Below are 21,768 nucleotides of genomic sequence, written 5' to 3'. Positions count from 1 at the left end.
CATATATGTCATGATCTCAGGGTCCTGGGATGGAGCCCCACATCAGGCTCTCTGCTCAACAGGGAGCCTGCTTTCCCCCCTCTCTCTGCCTGCCTCTCTGTCTCCTTGTGATCTCTCTCTCTCTGTGTCAAATAAATGAATAAAATCTTAAAATAAATAAATAAATAGGATCTTATCATTGCCAGCTTAAAATCCTTCATTGTTTCACTATGGCCTTCAAGATAAAAATCCAGGTTCCTCATGGCACATAAAGCTTCCCTAGCAAGCTTGTTAGTCTCAACTGCGGAGACTCCTTGCCTCATACTTGTACCTGAATGATTTAGAACTACTATTTCAGAGGGAAGGTGGTATTTTAGTATATGATGTTTTCCACAGTCTGCAACAAGTCTTTAAATCTTTCTAAATCCTTTACTTATGTTCCTGGACTCAAGATAGGAAACACTATTCTAGGAAGGCTTTCCAGAATACACATGGTGGTCAAGGGTCCTGTTTTGTGTTAACGTGGTTTCCTTTGTATATCTAGGTTGCTATTGTTTTTCATTGTCTGTTTTTCCTCTAGACTATAACGTCCTTGGAAGCAGAAACTTTAATCATATGTGTCTTTTTACTTTTAAGCACCCACCATAATGTCATTCATTTAGTAAATACCCAATATCAACACTTGTTTTGCTTGGATAACCACATCCAACCTCAACCAAGTAGGGATCTGGCTTCAGAGAATGAAGACTTGGCAGGTCCTTTCAGCTCTTATTTTTACTGTGTGCAATGAATTTTGACATTCTGTATTCAAATTTATTCTTTTCTCTTTTATTTCATTTACAAATAATGCTGGTAATGATCCATGTAGTTGATTTGCTTACACACCAATGGGTTGAAACTTGTAATTAAAAACCAAGCAAACACTGATATAGTAGAATGAACAAGGGATTTAACAAAGGCAGAAAAATGGGTTTAATAAATCTCAGCTCATCTCTGCTGTTAAGATGGCTATACCTTTCAGACATTAAATACTTTAATGTCCAAATCTTAATTTCCACATCTGAAAATGAACTGTAATACCTAATTTAGAGTTGTGAAGTTATCACGTGCAGTATCGTTTTCTTTCAACAAAGTAAATTATGTCTCCCAGCTTCACTTGCCCAACGGTGCATACTTTTTTACGACTACTATCAAGTTCATTTTGCTTTCCCCCTCAAAACTGGTTGGTGAGTTGAGACTCCTCCTCCTAGCCCAGTCTGAGATGCAAGATGTTTTAAGAAAGTTTTCTATGGTATCTGGTTCTTAATGTTCCTGTTTTATATACAAATTGAACTAGAATAACACTACAACTATACTTAGCAGTGTTATTTAGTGACTTAAAATGAAAGAAAAATTCAATAGAATTTTTGGGATTCAAAAAAGCATAAAACACTGTAGTCAGTCATCATCATCATCATCTTTTTTTTTTTTTTAAGATTTTATTTTTAAGTAATCTCTACACCTAATGTTGGACTCAAATTCACAACCTGGAGATCAAGAGTCCCATGCTCTTACTGGTTACTGAATTATTCTTACTGATTAAACCAGGTAGGTATTCTGTAATCAGGTCATTATTCTGATTAACCAAACTGCTTAAACATTCTATCTGGAAAAGGATGCTTAACAATATTTAGACAGGCAACTCAGTCTGAATTTCTCTTCTTTTTTGCTGATAAAATGTTCTACACTTATATTTATTGGGATGATGATTTGAACTTATGGAGCAGATTCTATTGTGATAACTAACTACTTATAAGTTGATTGCAATGTAAATATTGCTTAAGGACGTTTTGCACAAAGCCATGTAAATGAAATAAATAAATAAAATATTTGCACTATACAGAAAGACTTATTTGTCCTTTTGTATAGTAGGGCTCTAAATGTAGTGGTGAAATCCGTTTTTATATAGTGTTTGAATTCATGCCAAAGTCTTTTGGAGAGAGCCTTCTGGAGCAAGGCCTCATAGGTGTGGCAGTGTGCAATGATGGTTACTCATCTCTTCCTCTTCTCCACGTTTGGCAGTAAAAAAGTTTTATTACCTCACATTTCTTTTTCTCCAAGTGTGACAAACAAGGTGACCTGTATATTTCCAGTAGGTGATTAATATGTTTATATATATATATATATATATGATTTTTTTTTAAATGAGAATTTAGTCCCCTGCATGTAGGAAAGATCTGGTGTACAGATAAGATAGCTCTGTTCTTGATTGCCTCTGCTCTTCAGGTTGAAAATAAGTATAACTATAAGTCTTAGAAGAGTTACTTTATGGAAAATCCTCTGTACAGAGAAGCAAGTAAAAAATAAAAATGAGTTTCAATTAGAACATTGTATTAGGAAGAATAGGCATTGTTGTGGTTTGTGAAACACTTGCATGCATAACAAAGGATGGCCTCTTAAAAGATGTAAGAATGTTATATATGATCTGAATCATGGCTGATGGTCTACTAAATAATGCTTGAATTTGTCTTTTTATAATATTTTAAATCTACATAGTTTGGTTAGCAGGGATGTGTTATGATGAAGAGCCCTTTAAAAGTGTTCCTACAGACTAACTACATGGTTGAAGGAGACATTCATTTTTTTTTGGACACTAACAGAATATGGATTCTAGCAAAATGTTGCAGGCTATAAATGGCCTTGTGGACACTGTAAAGTTGCGAGGAGAGAGTAAAAAGGCTAGATAGTCAAGGTACAGCTTTTGTTTATTTTTAGAATTCTTAAAGTGAATAAAAAATTAGGTTAGAAATTTAAATATTTTAGCTTTTATAGGCAATGGGCATGCGTTATTGTTGTCTTCAAGAGCTCTGCGAATTCTGTGTTTGAAGCTGAATGTGACCCCTTTGGGTATACTATTTATGAGTGGCAGAGCAACTTAATTCAAAGAGAGAGAAAAAAGACTTATAAAGACTCATAAGGCTTTTTCAACATCAAATAGCTTTTACTAAACAATATTTTGATGAGTTAAGTGTGAGTGAGTCAGGGACATATGGATTAAATTTCCCTTGAAATACACATGGGCTTAAAAAATTAAGGGGGAAATACTGAGCAAAATGCATTTTAGAGAATGCAGAACATTTAAAAGACATTTTTCTCCTAAATACAAATATCAGATTGATTCAATTCTAGTTTGACTCTGTATCTAAAACTACATAAAATAAATATGAAAAAATCTTGTAAAAAATGCTAGTTTTATTAGGGAAACACTGTTCATTAACCATATTTGAATTGTATTGCAGAGCAGTTAGGCTTCAGCAGATCTGACTATGAGTTTATATATATCTATGTAACACTGAACTTGTTCCTTCTGTAGTACTTATTCTCTTATTCCATTAAACAATTATAATAATTTTTTTCTGTGTTTAGGTTCAAATGTATTTCTTTCTTAATCACGTATTTCTCTGAAAAACTCTCAGCTTTTAGAATTCTGCTTTTCCTGTATTTTGATTATAATTTTCTCGAATCTTGAGTTCTTCCTTCTTATATGCTGCATATTTTACTTTATCCTCTTTTCTTTGCTCAGTTTTTAGGTAACATTCAATTTGTATATAAACAACTTTGCCTCTGGTATCTGAACATTCCAAGTTAGAACTTTTGAAGGCCTAATTATCTATCTAATCATCTTAATTGTCGACTTTCATTTATTAGGGTAGACATTTTTTTTTTAAAAAGATTTTTATTTATTTATTGGACAGAGAGATCACAAGTAGGCAGAGAGGCAGGCAGAGAGAGAGGCGGAAGCAGGCTCCCCGTTGAGCAGAAAGCCCGATGCGGGGCTCGATCCCAGTACCCTGGGATCATGACCCGAGCCGAAGGCAGAGGCCTAACCCACTCAGCCACCCAGGTGCCCCAGGGTACACATATTTTATGTTCTAACTTCCTGGTTACTGAAGTTCCTGCGAGGTAGTGGTAGGTAGGCTAATTCTCTTGATTTTTTTTTCTTTCTATCAGTTTCTGAGTCCCAGCATTCTGCACCCTAAATATTGAATAGTAGGCAAATCAGTGTGTGAATGCAATAAAATAGAGATTTAGGGAGATAGGAATGGTTAACCTTAAAACAAATTCTAAGCAAGTTTCCACCCCCTCCCCAATTATTTGATATCTGCTTTCATTTTGTGTCTGTTTGGGTTTTTTTAAAAAGATTTTATTTATTTATTTGAGAGACAGACAGAGAGTATGGGGGGGGTGTGGGTGGGGGACGCAGAGGGAGAAGCAGACTCCCCACTAAGCAGGAAGCCCTTTATGGGGCTTGACACCAGGACCCTGTGAACATGACCTGAACCAAAGGCAGAGGCGTAACTGACTGAGCTACCCAGGTGCCCCTGCTTTCACTTTGAATTAGTAGAATAAAGATAAAAGAAAACAGACAAAGCTTTGACCAGTGAACAATAAGAAAAACAGTCTGAAAGGTATAGCCATCTTAACAACAGTGAAAGCAAACCTGAGAATTTTCTAGGGCATTACATGTGTGTCCTGCAGAGAAGCTGACCATCACTTTGGAGAATCTCCTATTAATTGCATCTTGTTTCTCTTAGTAGATGTCCTCCTTATTTCTATGCATTTTAAAAAAAGATTCTATTTATTTGACAGAGAGAGATTACAAGTAGGCAGAGAGGCCGGCCAAGGGGTGGTGGGAAACAGGCTCCCCACTGAGCCGAGAGCCCAATGGGGGAATCAATTCCAGGACCCTGAGATCATGACCCGAGCTGATGGCAGAGGCTTTAACCCACTGAGCTACCCAAGCACCCCTATTTCTATGTATTTTTATTCTTAAATTCATATAATTCTGAGTTTTGGATTTTTGACTCTGTGCATGGAATATAGTGTATATGTGTATGTGTGAAAAGGATTATAAATGTACCATTTTGAAAAAGCCATATAAAAAATCCAAGTCTTATATTTCAACACTTCTTTCCCATGTTGCTAGTTTTCTATACTAGTTAACTTTTATCCCCCCCTAGTTACTCTTTTTAAATATTCAAAATAACATTATAATCCTTTAATAATGGAATATCTTTTCCAAGTGATAAGGTGTTTTTTGGTTAAGAGTCACAGTGGTATCTAGACTTTTAAAATGGGAACCTTAAGAACATTTAGTTAAAATGATACAATCAGCAGAAGCTGGGATGGAAGAAAGATTAATTTAGTTCTTACCTGGAAAAGTCAAGTGATGAGTAATTTCAATAATTCAATTAGTATGAGCAGATGATCTGATAATTCAAGCCCTTAAAAACTTAATTTTAATAGTTCAGAATTTTTGTCTTGTTTTTTTGTTTTTGGTATAAATTAACTAGATAACGATCTCAGCTCTCTAGTTTATTCCAACCTACATTGAATTTTTCAATGGGAACCTTATTAGGACAAGTAATTGTATTAGAAGATTTCTTCATGGTTCAAAGGTACGTGGGATATGGTTGCCATACGTAAGGAATTTGCAGTCTAAAAGGAAAGAAAAAACATATAGAAAGGCATCTTGTGTAAATATCTTAAGAATGACATGATCAAAACTTTATAGAGTTGGCTATAATAAAAAAGACAGATAGTGACCAGCATTAAGGATGTGGAGAAATGGGACCCTCAGACACTGCTGATAGGAATGTAAAATGATGCAGCCACTTTGGAAAACAGTCTAGCAGTTCCTCAAAAAGTTAAAAATAGAGTTATTATTTGACCCAGCAATTTCATACCTAGGTATATATTCAAGAGAAATGAAAACATATGTTGACATAAAATGTTGTACATGAATGTTCACAGCAGCATTAGTCACAGTAGCAAAAAGGTGGAAACAAACCAAGTGTCCATCAATTAATGAATGATAAACAAAATGTGATATATCCATACAATGAATAGTCACCATTTATTCACCATAAAAAGGGACACTCATGCTAAAACATGGTTGAGTCTTGAAAACATTATGCTAACTAAAAGAAGCTAGTCACAGAAGACTACATATTATATAATTATGTTTATATGAAATGTCCAGAAGAGTTAAATCTATAGAGACAGAAAGTAGATTAGTGGTCCTCCAGGGCAGTGGAGGGGACATGGGAAAATTGGGTGGAATAGCCAAATGGTATGGAGGTTTCTTTTTTGGTGTGATGAAATGTTCTAAAATTGTGATAATTTGTTTTTAATAATTTGCTGAGCTGATAAACCATAAAGGACCACCATCATGATGAATTCAGAATTCCCCAATTTGGCAAAATTAGTAATATTTGGTAGTAACAATAGAGAAATCTGTACATATTCCAAGTCTGTTATGGAAAATATTTCTACTCTCAGTTGGTGTATGTGACAGAACTACTGCTCTAAAAAAGAAAATGAGGTACATTTTATGAGCAGAACACAATTCTACCAGTTGAATTATATCATTCACTTTTACTTCACATAAATTCTAGTTAATCTTAAATTTTAATTACTCAGTAATTGTTTGCAGAAATAACTTGCCACGTTGAGTTTCAAATTAAAGTATACATTGGGATTTTAGATTAAAATCAGTTGAATTATACTAATTAATTTCAGTTTTTAGATAACAATATAATTAGTAAATTGAAATTTTTAGTTATGTATGGCGTCTTAGGTGCTAATTCACTTTGGTGAGTCACTACAAACTAAAAAAGCAATTAAAATAAATTAAGTTAGATGTTATTAATATAATAATTGCTTAATTCATTTGCATACTTCTATATTATAATTATATTAGCCATTTGCTACAATGCATAATAAATTGAGTAATTAATAATCACACACATTTAACTTGCCTCTTGAGATGAACAGCTTGGGAAGAAAGGGAACTAAAAGTGAAACAGAAAATTGTATGACATTTAAGTCTGTAGAATTTGGTGGACCATTTTATCTTTATTAAAAATAGACAACTCCAAAGCAAATGGTAAAAAACATGAGAGTCAATAAATAAATAAATAATAAATAAATAAAATTGTGTTAAAATCTATCAGATTTTTTTAACTTACCAGAATGATTTTAGAGAACAGATACATAAAACTAAAATAAATTATTGTGCATATTCTTAAGACTTCTAAATATAGTTTAATGGAACTAGTGTAAAAATTGAGGTATAAGCTGAGGATCTTGTCTTTACATCTTTTTAGAAGAATCTTTAAGTATATACACATGCGTATTTAAATATACTATTTGGTATATTTGAATTCAAATAATAACATATGTATTTTTAAGGAAACACATTATTTTATTTTCTTCTTAACCTTATACAAGTTCCTTAATCTCTCTTGGTCTCTATAACCTCATTTGTAAAATTAGGGTAATAATAGTACCAAGCTCATAGAGTTTACTGTCAATATTAAAGCTCTTTGAATGCTGCCTGGTTGTTACTTAGTAAGATATGCTAGTTACTCTTCTTTCTCTTTTTTCTTTTTATAAACAGAAACTGATCCTACCTTTTAAACCCCCAAATATAATTAATCTTAACTAAATTAGTACTTTCCCTTAGTTTTCTATTATAATTAACATCTTTTTTTCCCTGAAATTTAACTTGACTATTAAGAAATATTGCATATTGACAAATTATAATGCATAATCTCCTCATCTGTGTGCTTGTCAGCAAAATAGGGCTTTTTAAGAACAGGAAAATGAATCATACTATTCAGCAGATTTAGATTTACCATTATTATTGTAAAAATGGTGTCCTCATTCATAGAAAATCTAAAGTCTAAGAAGTCTAACTACTTGTATATTTTTGAAGGTACATTTCTTACATTACTAATATGCAAGCCGTGTCACTGAGTCATGAAAAAAATAAACCTATAATTTTCATCTCAGACGTGGAAAATGGGCATTGGTTATTTTATATAATATTTCCAGATACCAAGTATAGATTATATTAATTTTGTGCACAGATTTTAGGATCTCCTGGATCTTACTGTAGACTTAGGTCTCCTGTGATCATGAAAGTGTTCTCTAGGCAGCTTAGCACTGTTTAGTTATTTAGAACAATAAGTTACCTATAAGAAAGCCATTATCCTTGAACAACTTTTAATTTCTGAGACAAAGACAACAAAATGGTTACATATTTATGTGGTCTGAAATTTTATTAACAGCTGATTTTTAAAAATCCAAGAATAGTGGTTTGTAATTAACTTCTAAAAATGATTTTTATGTGACGTCACTATCACACCAGTCTAGCTAATTAATAGGCCTCAGCATTTATAAAATGAATCTGTACATTCCTATATTATGCAGACTACTTCCTGTACCCTTACTTCTTTCACAAAACATCCATCCCTTCCTTCTTTTCTACTGAATTCAAAGCTCAGAGTAACATTTGTGGACTGCTATTTTAAAGAGGAACATTATAGACTAGATAGGGGATCAATATTTTAGGACAGTTTGTAAGATTTATCAGACACAAGGATTCCGCAAAAAGAGTATAAATTAGAACCAGGTGGAAATGGGTAGGAGTGGATCTGCTCAAAGAAAAGTCTACTTAAAAGAGAGAAGTTAAAGGAGTCTTGACAGAGTGAGTTGGTCAAGAGCCACACAATTAGATTTTTAAATAATTTACTGCAAGCATACTTTCATTATTCTTTAGATATTTTAACTTAATGCTATTTTGGGAATTTTGCTTATAAGCATAAATTAATAATAGTAATTACTCTAGCTACCATCAAAGGAGAGAAATATAAAGAAGTTATGAGTCTTTATTGGATTTTGCCTCTGGTAGTTTGGGGCAGATCTTATTACAATAAACTTCAGGGTATTAGCCAACTTTGTATCAACTAATTAATTACCTTTTTTTTAAAAAAAAGATTTTATTTATTTATTTGACAGAGGGGCAGGGGAAGCAGGCTCCCTGCTGAGCAGAGAGCCTGATGTGGGGCTTGATCCCAGGACCCTGAGATCACGACCTAAGCCGAAGGCAGAGGCTTAACCCACTGAGCCACCCAGGTGCCCCTAATTAATTACTTTTATAATGGGAACTAAGGATGAGAGAGTCTAAACTAAACTGTATAATGACTGAAACTATTTATCAACATATGTGGATGAGGAAAGATGACATATTATCTGAAAAGGTCATAAATCATGTTTATAAATTTTCTTTCGTTCTTTAGGATCAAAAATAAGACCAGAAAAAGAGAAAACAAATCCGTGGGCAAAAAGAAATCACAGACTTCATTTGCTTAAATTTCCAAATGGCCTCAGAGAAAATCTCTGAACTATTAAAACAAACCACAAAAACACTAAAACCAAACTTCAACATTTACTTAGGAAATCAAGGCAAACATTTGTTCACAGACTTAGGATTACTTTTATATAGGACAAATAATTTTCATCACACAGAAATGTTAGTGACATAGGTATATCTAGGAGCTGGCATTCGAGTAACTTATTAAACATTCTCCAGAAGAGAGAGAATAAGGTGCCATCTCTAGTTTACAATTAATAAGAACATCTCTTTGGTAAAAAGAGAAATCTCTAACTGACAGAAACATCATTGGAGGCTTTCATAAAGCCCGATAATTTCCAGCACACTTCTGGAAATAGGAGTGCAATTTTGTAAACTGAATGATGAGTACAAGTCCACTTTTCTATTGTTATCTGCCACACAGCAGTGTACAGGCTGGAAATACAGAATTAAGGTTAAGACTCAGCCACTACTTGAGCAGGAGTTTTTAACTTGAAATTTAGGATAGGATTCTATAGACTGGTTTCCAGGTGTCAGTGAACCCTCCAAAATTGTGTATAAAATTATACCTTCACCTTCATGAAGCAATGTGTTTTCACAGATTCTCAAAGGTAGTTTAAAACCCAAACAAGGTAATGGGCCCAGACCTATATCCATATATCCATATCCCACATGGTCACTGCAGGTACTGCTCTCAATCGACCTGACACCGGCACCAGGACAGGGTAAAAACAGTGTCTGCTAATGGTGGAGATCAGCAGTGTGGGTATACAGAAATACACCAGGGACATTCCAAAGAGTGGTAGCAAATTGGAGTGTCTGCTAGCTGAAGTGGCCATCTTCATGGCGGTTAGCAGGCTAGAGTCACTCATAAGTCAGTGACACTATTATTCTGTCCCCTTCCAATTATTCAGGCAGTTAAATGGGACTTCTGCTATAAGCTGTCTCTCCTATATTAAAAAGTTGCTCCTCATTCCAAAGAAAGTAGATGCAGCTATTCATTCATTAGTAGCAAAATATATATTTGTTTGATATGCACTTTCCTCTCTCTCCAATACAGCGATTGTGATGAAGTAAATTATTAACGGTCACATGATTCAGTATCGTTCCAACCACTGGCACCAACTCATTCGCCAGGAGATAGATTTTAAGTTCATAAACTTTGCATGTGTTTCTTACTTACAACAAACAGAAGAAAGATATTTAAACATTTACCTGCAAGATTGTCAATCTCTTTCTCCTGCAGGAGACTGACTGCATCATCATCTCCTTCCAGCATAAGTTCTGTCTCTGCGTTTTGATTCACTATTGCTTGACTTCTGAAGGCTTTCTTGGACTTCACCACATCTTCTTCAGTGCCTAGTCACAGAGGAAATATAATAATTTAGGTGATTATGATTATTTGGCTTTCAGTATTAAAAATAATCTATTACTTTCTTATAATTAAAGGCTGCATTAATGTATGAGTTTACAATTACAGAACATTTTTACCTTCTTTATCTTCGTTGCTGTTCAAAATAACTCTGAGAAAGGCGGGGGGCGGGAAGTAGGGATGTAATCAATCACCTACCCTTATTTTACAGAGGAGGAAACAGGCCGAAAAAGCTCATTCCTCACTGAGGGACCAAGGAGTTGGCCAGTGGTAGAGAAAAGACTATAAATCCACATCCTGGGGCTCTAACATCACCACTTTCTATAAAAAATCTGCACCTCATCACAAGCTTGGTTTTCTGATACATAAAAGTACACAATTTTGCATAATTATACTTTTATGTGAATTAGAGAATCAAATGATCAGATCATTTTTGAAAGTAGATAAGGATGAAGAAAACAAGAACGCGTCCACATCTGAAGAGGGCAGTGATTGTCGCTGCGAAGTTACAAACGGTGGAGTTAGGAATGACAGCCACACAAAATGGACTGCACAATAGCTATTTCCTTCACAGTCAGTGAAAGCAATAACGGTTTTCAGAACTGATGGCCTTATTTTGTTAGATAAAATAGAATAGAAGGCCAAAAATCCAAAAACAAAGTCATAAAAATTGAAATATCGCCAAAGCTGACCTAGCATTAACATATCAGTCAGTGTAAAGGTTAGAAATTATAATGCATTTGAATCCCTCGTGGATTTGACTCCTTAACAGATATAATTCAATATTTATATTTCAATATTACATTTCAATATTTTAAGGAATAGCCACTTCAGCTACCGGCTTTGGAGGTGGTGATGATTCTAAAATTATCTGAATAGCAAGTAAATTTATATATATACATATATATATATGTATATATATATATTTGTATTTCATATCACTTGAGGTTGGAATTCAGCCTGGAAGAGAATGTAATTTACTGTGTTCTAGCCATAGTATTAGTATATAGGCTTCAAGGAAGCAGCATTTCCTGGGAAAATACCTACACATGTCATAAGGTGTGGTGGATATATTCCTGAAAATGGGAGCCTAATAAATCACTCCTGCATGGTAGTGTTGTATCACAATTCTGGGGACTTATAAAGTGTCTGTGTACATACGCAATCGCTCTCCAAATCTTGCCATGACTTTGGCCAAAATGCCCTCCAGTTAACAATTAACAATCCTTTTGGTCATTCTCCCAGGCCCAATATAGGACTTCTGACAGCCCATTACAGTCTGTGGTATCTGCTCAACCATTGTTTTGGAAGTACATTTAGCTGCTGTAACACTTGCACTGTAAAAATGTTAGTCTCTTTCATTGCAACTTGCATGCTTCTTTTAGTTAGTGACGCAGAGCCAAGTCTGTTCACTAAAACATTAATAAGTTGGTTCAAAAGTAGCACATATAGGAGTAAAAAACACACGAGGAACACAGTCATGACACAAAGGCACCATAGAATGTAACTGTCACAGAGGTACAGTCTGTCATCCTAGCTCTGACTGGAAAACAGCAATTAGAAAGCATAGCTAAAATATAGCACCACAGCATCAAGTAATACATTGTTAAATATATATTTTGATAAGTACTTCAGAAACAAACAGTATTATTACAACTCAATGCTACATGGAAGGTGAGAGGCATTAAATGGGTTATATGTACATTTTTCTCTCACTGGCCCTCAGATAATTCTTACTTCTGGAATAAAAGACTGAGGACTGATTACTGAATGCTGCAGAACCTTATCTTAATTTTATTTGGTTTCTTGATAATATAAAGCCAGTGAAACAGAAATCTTCTGGGGGTAGGTATCCTTATAACTTGTTTGCTTCTTGGGTAGTAACTCAATTTAAGAAACTCAGAGCTTGCATCATCTGAGAACAAAAGAGGAGAATCCAATCATTAACAACTGAGAAGCCTCTCCTGAAGTCCTTATAGCCATATTTCTATTAGACATCTACAGCTGGATATTCGTAGCTCCACATTTCCCTAACTGAATGAATCATCTATTAGTTCCCCACCTGCCCCGATTTTGATCAACCCACTTAAGCCACGAACCTAGGGGTCATCCTGTGACTGTCATGGCCTGGGCTCAGGCCACCATTGTTTTGGTCTGGAGGTCTTCCATAGCTCCATTATTTACACCATCCCGCACATTTTTGTCAGAGTGATTATTACAAAGCAAAAATAAGTGGAGGATATTTGCCTTCTGCATAATGTTTCCTCCCAATCAACAATACTCAATGCAAGGCTTATATGATAGGAGTCCCAATCTAAACTCCTTAGCATGGCTGGGCCAGGCCTTTTATCCTCTCAAAACCAGCTTTGCGTTATCTTTTCTCTATCATCAGCAATATGAACCATTTATAGCTCCTCAAACTTTCTTACCTGGGCTAATATTATTCCTTCTATACGGTGTATTCCTTCCTTCCTCCTTTTTGGGGCTCATTCCTATTCTATCTTCCAAACTCACCTTTGTTGGGGGCCTTTCCTAGCCAACTGCTCTGTACTTTCACAGTTGACACAGAACTCTACCACACTGTACAGGTGTTATCTGTTATGTGCTTGTCTTCTCCACAGGGCTCCGGGCTCGTTTCTTGCAAGCCTCAGTGTGGGGCAACAAACACTGACATAACCCAAATGGAGTTCAGCTCTACCCACTCTGTTTTCTTGTTTCTGATTTCTTAAGGTAAATTTGTGTGTCCCTTCCTTGATGATTTCATCACACCTTATAAGTCCTATTACTGCAGTTATAGCAACAAGCTTCAGTCTTTGCTTCCTTAGTTTTCAGCACACTGCCTGGCACGGAGCGAGCCCTCATATCAGCTAAACAAATGGATAATCTGAGACATAGAAGTTACCTCTGGATATTTCTTAACCTGAAAATCCCAAGATTTTTCAGAAAGTCCTGGTGATTTGGCTCCAGTTTGGGGACCAATTGGAGAATTTATGTATTTACATGAAAGAGAACTTGGTTCTTTATATGAAATAATCAATAAAACTCCTTAAGTACGAGTCAGCCTGATAAAACAAATTGCCCCTTGTGGACAACCATGTTTAATCTGCTTTGTCATTAAGAAAAGAGATATACATTACTCGTGTTATTAAAATTAAAATCTACGAATAAAGTCAATGTAGTCAAAGAAAGGTGAGCTCTGAAATGTGTATTAAGCTTTCACTTTTATCCTCTCTGGTTTTAAAACAGTAAAACAATTATGTCTTTAAGAGGCATATAGTAAGCTGATCCATACCGACACTGAACTCACCATCCCTGTTGAAGTGTTATCAGTCTGTAGCTCAGTAAACTTTCTGCTTTTATGGTACTGCACGAAACATTTATCTAAATTAAAGTGTACAAGATCCAAAGGTGCATTTCAATCATAATATCTTCTATAAATTAGAGTTTCATTTATCAAAATTACAAGTAAAAAGAGGTAAGGTCTCAAAGGGCTGTCTCATTACAAGGCTTATAAACACTGTCCTTAGAAAGAATTGGTTTAACACCCAACAAATCAAAATCTGATTGGGAAGAGAATTTCCTTGAGATAATCTATCTTCACAAGACATGTTGGACTGAGTGCACTTCTTGGCCTCTTTAGCCATTCATCAAGAAATTAACAAGCGAATACTACAAACCACCAGATCTCCCTGTGATCTGAAATTGTGAATTATGTGAATTTGAAAATGTGGATTATGTGTAAAAAGTTGGATAGTATAGGCATATATACTTATTTACTATGAAGACATCAAAATGCCATAAATTAGGAAGGTTCAGAAGTAATAAAATACCACCAAATTATAGATTAATCCAAATCCAAAATTATTTTTGCATTATTTTCCATATCGTGTGACAAATAACAACTACAGAAAAACATTCTATACTCATAAGATTTCTTAGTCAATATATATGCTTGTAGCTCTGTGGGTAAAAACATTATCTAGTATAGAATAATGTATTAGACAAAACTAAATAAAGTTCTTCTTTCAATAAATTTATTTTAACAAATAGGATCCATAGAAACAAAGTGTATTTTAAAACCAAAGTAACAAGAGAACTAAAATGTTTCTAGGATTGTTATTATACTCTAGTAATTACTCTATAATTATATTATTATTATATTTTAAATAAGTATAAGTTAAAATATAGAAATGACAAGTTGGAAACATTAACTTATCTTAATAATATTCAGAGAATATGTCTACCTGGAAAGTGGACAGTCAGGTGAAGAAGTTATTTTATTTGTCCTTATTTATTGACAAATATAGTTAATGTAAAGAAAAAGACTACATGGTAGCTTATCTGTTTAAGGAATTATTCTATACATATTCTATACAACTCTAAAACATCTATACTAATAAAGATGAAAAGTAATTTATAGCGATAGGGAAACCGTAAATAATATATGTGTGGCTAATGCACACAGAGGAAAGATATAAACCTGTAAATGCCAATTTTATTTTATTTTTTAAAAGATTTTATTTATTTATTTGACAGAGATCACAAATAGGCAGAGAAGCAGGCAGAGAGAGAGGAGGAAGCAGGCTTCCTGCTGAGCAGAGAGCCCGATGTGGGGCTCGATCCCAGGACCCTGGGATCATGACCTGAGCCAAAGGCAGAGGCTTTAACCCACTGAGCCACCCAGGCGCCCCTAACATGCCAATTTTAGCAGAGCATTCGCTTCTTACCAGTTTTGCACTATTATTTATTTTGCATTAAGTATAGAAATATGGCTTTAATTTGTTTATTAAATTTTTAATTAAAAATATAAAAAATTATATAAAAATATGTATGTATGTGTCCATCTAATGTGAGTCTGTTGTGTAAGAATACATTTTCAATGTTATTTGATCTGTGCAATTAAATACATGGTCTATGACTCATGATCTGGCCCCTACTTCTTTAACCTCACTATTTTACCAGTTTGGTACCTTCACATCTTATATTCCCCAAGAGCAGGATGCTTCTGTTCCCAAACATGCAGCACTTTTTCAAGCGTTTAAATCTGACCTATGTAATTTCTCTTACATGGAATTCTCTTACTTGCCTTGTCCTTCAAGATTCAGTGTAGCTGATTACTCCCTTTTCTGTACAAACTTTTTATCTTACAAATAAGTCAAAATATATTATCATGATTTTTTGATATTTTTTCTGGAGTCTTTTATTTGGGTATTATCTTATTAAAAATGTGTCAAATATCAACAAAGTGGCAATCAATAATGTTGAATGAGCACGTGAAAATAGAAGTCTAATTCATATGGTCATCATTTTATATGCACACTACGTAAATTATTTCTCTTTATGTCCTTTATAGTCTCGTAAATGCTGGATATGAGCTTTGCAATTCTAACTTTATTTTCCTCCTGAACGTCTATTAAGAACTATATTTTTAAAAGATATTTAGACCAATCTCTGGACTTCTTTTTCTCAACCTGTGAAAGAGGAAGTAAGTATTTATCAACCAAACTCCCACAGGGTTACTGCAATGTTAAAATGAGACAATGGATACTAAAATACTTTGAAGTGTGTGAAAAGCTTACTTATATAATAAGCTATCAAAACGATTGTTAAGATTTTGGTAAAATAGATGGATTAAGAAGAAATATTAGAGGAGTTTACTAAGCGTACAACTCAAAATTGAACAAGAATACAGCCAGTGCTTTACTGCTTATAATAATGTTTCTAACATTTATATGAAGGAGGAAAAAAGCAGGCTGATGTGAGGATTAAAAAACTCAAGGTAATTCATGCATGTAAGGTCTCAGTACAGTGCCTAACAAACAACGGGTATTCAACAACTAATGCTTTCCTTTCTTTCAGTTGCGATTAATCTTTTTCCTTCTGCCATGCTGTCATTACTCTGTTTATATTCACTACAGTGAAATATGAGCCTTCATCTCCTCCACTGATGGTATGCTCCCTGAAGACAGGAAGTATAGCTTGTGGACAGGTCCCATGAAGTGTTTGTGAAATCAAATGGAGTGTAAACAGCTTAAATTAAAAAACTGTTTCCTCCCAATAAACATAATATTCATTTAAAGGTATTATTAAATAAAACTACACAAGCATCAGTATATTTGACATGTGTTTTTGATTTTCTATATCGGTATGTTAAGATATAAGAATTTTTAATATCTTAGATATCTGAAGGAAAAGAACAGCTTTCTCAACAAAGTTGTTATCAGAATTTGCTTTAGAGAATTATACATAGATAATGCATTTAATATATACTTTCTTTCTATCACTGGAAGAAAATGGGCAGAAGAGAAATTCAGTTTTATTTCAATTTTGTCTAAATGTAACATCAGGAACAATTCTAATGTTTCTAAACATCTGGAAGTCAGTTTCACAAAATGACATTCTTTTGTGAAAGAAAAATTCTTTTCAATATATACAACTTCATGATATTTCTAGCTTGTAAAATCTGTTTTGACAAAATCTACCCCCTATGTAAATAAGATAAAATGTTGCAATTCAATGTCAGTTATACTTCAATAATATAAAAAAATGCTGCAATTCATTTTCAAACCTAAATGATTTCCTTTAGAAGTATTAATGACATATGAATTCCTTGGGGTATTTTAAAATAAAGATTACTTTTTCCTCATTAAAGCTGAAATCAGAGCCACAAATACTTTTATATAACAGTGCTTTTAGTAACTTTAAGAGATATTATTTAATTTTCACTAAAAAGAAAAGATTTTAAGATAAATGTAACTCTCAACTAATTACATTAGATATGTGACATGTTACCATGCAATAAATAGGTACGAATCAATCTACTGTTGAGAACTTTATAATGTTGAACATTTCAAAGAAGTTGAAAGAACATTTTTTACTATATTGAGAAAACTATGACTCAAAATATATTATTCTGACCTTAACAAGAAAGCATGTGTGTGTGATATATATCACACATACACACAACATACTTTACTAGTAAAAAGTAAATTTGTTTCATTGTCAATTTTTTTTTAAAGATTTTATTTATTTATTTGTCAGAGACAGAGGGAGAGAGAGCGAGTAAGCACAGGCAGACAGAGAGGCAGGCAGAGGCAGAGGGAGAAGCAGGCTCCCTGCCGAGCAAGGAGCCCGATGTGGTAGTCGGTCCCAGAACCCTGGGATCATGACCTGAGCCGAAGGCAGCTGCTTAACCAACTGAGCCACTCAGGCGTCCCATCATTGTCAATAATTTAAATTCAAAATTAAATTTTGTGTTTGCCTTTATACACAGACGTAGCATTTCTTTCCTCAAAAAAACATAAATAATGCTGACATAGGAGAGACCCACTAAAGACTAAGGACTAAAAGAAATCATGTTTTAGATAGAACAGTATTCAAAAAACCCTCATACTTTGCGGTAGAAACATCCTAATGATAAAAGCCTGTTAGTGATACTGAATGAAACACTACTGATAGAATGACTAGAAATCTCAGGTATCTTTTTTTCTCTTTTATACCTAGTGCTGAGTCAGGAGACTCACTTCATCAACACAAAATCATTTTACGAAAGCAAGTATTTTCACAAATGAAATAGATGGTTTTTATTTGCTGTTTCAAATATACTTTAAGTAAAAATCTGAATGGTTATTGAACAGACTTAATAAACACAGAGAAGAAATCCAGACAGTTCTCAGCCACCAAATTCCTCCTTTCTTAGTTGTGGGTATTTTAATCTGAATTCATTAGATTTAACTGTGGTTCCCACTTCATTTTTGCTGACTGAGAATATATTTAATAACCAAATGAGGTATTATCCAAACTACCAAAAAACTAAAAAGCCAAGATACCAGGCTTCAAATTTATAATGAACTTGATTCCAAAATAGTAATCCTTGCCTAAATCAATCATTGATGTTACTTATGGTCCATTTTAGCACATCATTAGAGCACATAAAATCAGAGTTTGTGTTTTTACCAATGAAGAACTTGCACAGACTTTTGTTTCAAACTAGACAAACACTGTATCTGCAGGTATGCTTTTCTCAAAGAAAATATTCAGTGGAATAGTAAAATGCAGAATTAGCTGTATAGGCATTAATTAAGATAAAGTGTTCACAGAAATTATTCTAAGTGGTAAATTCTTACTCAGATTAGTTATGCTTGTAAACGATTTACTGGACTATAAGAAATAAAATAAGAAAATGGCTACCTAACATCAACAGTTATTGCTCAGTGGAAAAGGACATCAAGGACACTTGCAAGTAAAAGAATTGGATCAATATTAACGTGATTTTCATTTCATGCTTCCCCAACTCCAGTAAGCTGACAATATACTCTGATTATGTGAACTGCCTCAGAGTAACACAGAAAAGGTTATTAGAGCAAGAGGTGGAAATGGAATGCACTTTTTATATTGACAGGCCTGCTAATAGAGTATACTGATTTTCCAAGACATGCAATGCATTTTTACAATTTGGTTCTGACAGCAAAAATGGAATTTCATTTATTCCTAATTCAAAATATTCATATGTAAGCAATATTTCTTAGAGCAGACCAACAAAGGGAATATTCTCAAATAGCATTTTTGAACTGAAAAAAATGCAATTAAAAAGGTGCAAGAAAATATTATTGAATTTAAGTGCACCACTATATAAGTATAAAATGCTAACTTAATAAACTTCTTAATGGAGTGAATGCAGAAAACTGCATTCTGTGCTTTTTAAAGGAAATTTGATAAATCATATTTTAAGAATATACATGATGATAAATGTGGAATCCCTGCGCATTTTAGACTGGATATTACTTGAGAGGCTTTTGATTAGCCATGAAGTTAGAATAATTTTTAAATATTTGAACTAGGATTTTATTATATTAAAAATCACATGGCACACTTTACTTGTGGGAAAAAATGCTAAAACATATAGAAAACTTGGGGCAGTTTGGAAACCTCTAAATATCATACAAAGCAGAATGATGCATTATTCATCTTTGAATAATGGCTCCTATGTTAAAATGCGCTTAGAAAAAGAGTAGTATGAAATTAAGTCCATCGAAAAGAGCAAAATAAACTATGTTTATTTACATGGTTGTAGTGACCTTTATCCTTGTTCTGTACTTCTCTGGCATTTCCAGATTTTCTACAACGAGCATGTTTCTCTTCAGGAAGGAAAGAAGGCAGGAAGAAAGGAAGAGAAAAGAATTAAAGAATCTTTGCATGATGAGTCAGGAGGAGTAGATGAGTAGTAGAATGGAAGAAAGTTCTGGCTCTTCTGGGAATGAAAGAAAAGATGATTCGGGCAACTTAAAGGAGGGATGAGGGTGGGCACGCTTCCCCTGGCAGTGGGTGGTATCAACCTGGGGAATGATGCTTGTTTTTTCTTCGAAAAGCCTGTCACATACTTCTGTGTGCAAAATTTCCTTTAAAACCCTGGGAAATGGGAGTAGGAGGTATTTTGGCTAGATAAGCAACTGGCTCAGAGACATGGAAGAAAAAAAGTAATAAACAAAAATTTCTTTTTAGATATTAAAAAAATTGGAATAGCTAAGAGGTCGGAGCTGATATTGGTTATTTAAAGCACTTTTAAAAACACCCAGAACATTTTAAAGTACATTTTTGTAAATGACACAGAAGTGCATTCTATAAATGACACTAAGTTCATCTGTAGTGATATGATATGTCTTTATAGATTGTATATCTCTATAGGATACAAGAGTAAGCCAATATTTAACAGGTAAAGTTTAAAGTGGGGAAATGTTCAATAATGCTCTTGCAGTTAAGAAAGTTCCAAATGTACCAACAGGAACACACTGTACAGTAAGAGAAGGGTATTGGGACTGAGTTTTTGTTCTCTCTGCCACTTACTAGTTAGCATGTCACCTAACTTCTCTGGTCTGTCATTTTCTGAAACAAAAACTCGTTAATGGCTCTACCTAGTGAGAAGTCCTTGTAAAAAAATGGTTTCTAACAGGCCTTTCAGCCTCATTTTGTACTATGTCCCCACACTGTCCCGTGTTCCATCACACACCACCATCTTGCATTCCCAGGACACATTATGTCATGTGGTGTGGTCCCTTGCTCCACATGGCCACCTTCTCACCTACTGGCTCAGGAAGATCTCTATTCACCCTTTCAAGTCCAGCTAAAATTTATTTCTTCAGTTAGGCAAACCCCTTCACTGAGCTCAGACAGCATTTTATACACATCAGTAGAAAATATTTATCATAGTGCACTGTAATTATTCCTAAATGCCAACTGTGTATACACTTTGTGAAAAATTAGTCTAAAAGGATAAAAGATTATGAACAGTTCTATGCCACTCAGAAAAAATATAATTTTGTCAGCTCTCTATCTTAAACAGCCTTTGATTCTTTAAGTGGAAATAAAGTGCTGACATAAAAAATACATTTCAAAATTTGAAAACACCATATTTGTAGACCTATTTCACAGGACTCCCATCCTTCAATGTTATTACTGAAAATGATGAAAAGATGTGGCTAAAATACCATATGTATACCTTGAAATTAATCAATTATCAATTAAATTGAAAAAGCAGCAGCGAAAAAAAAAAAAAGAAACCCAGCAACTAAATGCACAAAATTGAATTAATGTGGATACTCTAAATGAAATAAATAGAAGATATCATTTCCTGTTTTCAAGTGGTTTATATCGCAGATTATGACACATCTAAAATCAGGTATTTTCTGAAATCATTATGAAGTGGCTGAGCACAAAATGCAAAATATTGAGGCCATTTAAAGGAATACATTAGGCTCTTTTATGCCTTCATGTCTTGGTAATTTAACTACTGCCATTCCTGGCTCACCTGATCTTCTCACAAGACGGTTCCTAAGTAGTTACTTGTGCAGTCTACTCCAACTGACCAGACTCAGAGTTAGTCACTCTCTCTCCTGTGCTCCTTTATGAACGACTATGACTACCTCTGTCTATGATAACTATTTCTCTCCAGTAGACCAGGATTTTTTAACCTTGGGACTAGTGACATTTAGGGTTGAATTTGTGTTGTCATTGTTCTGGGGAAACTCTCCTGTGCATGACAGGATATTTTAGCAGCAGTCTCTGTTCAGTAGATGCTCGTAACACCCGTGTACCTCCCCAACTGTTACAAAGCACCACACTACGCTGTGTGCTCCTAGAAGGTAGAAACTATCTCAAACTCTGAGGCCAGCATCTAGCACACGCTTAGCATGCAGAAGAAATTCAATAAATGCTCTTAAAG

At 34.2% G+C, this 21,768-nt stretch overlaps 1 protein-coding gene across 9 annotated transcripts in view; it reads right to left on the bottom strand.

The window, feature by feature from the left end:
* The window catches only part of NBEA (neurobeachin), a 667,980-nt gene that overhangs the window by 199,635 nt on the left and 446,577 nt on the right, over positions 1 to 21,768 (bottom strand). For all 9 annotated transcript variants that reach the window (XM_044249587.1, XM_044249579.1, XM_044249580.1 and 6 more), the window contains one exon: positions 10,394 to 10,537. In XM_044249587.1, the coding sequence (XP_044105522.1) occupies positions 10,394 to 10,537 (144 nt within the window). The remainder of the gene's footprint in view (positions 1 to 10,393; positions 10,538 to 21,768) is intronic.

Source organism: Neovison vison, chromosome 5, assembly GCF_020171115.1.
Source record: "Neovison vison isolate M4711 chromosome 5, ASM_NN_V1, whole genome shotgun sequence".
NCBI lineage: Eukaryota > Metazoa > Chordata > Mammalia > Carnivora > Mustelidae > Neogale > Neogale vison.
This window is presented reverse-complemented; position numbering and strand designations above follow the sequence as displayed.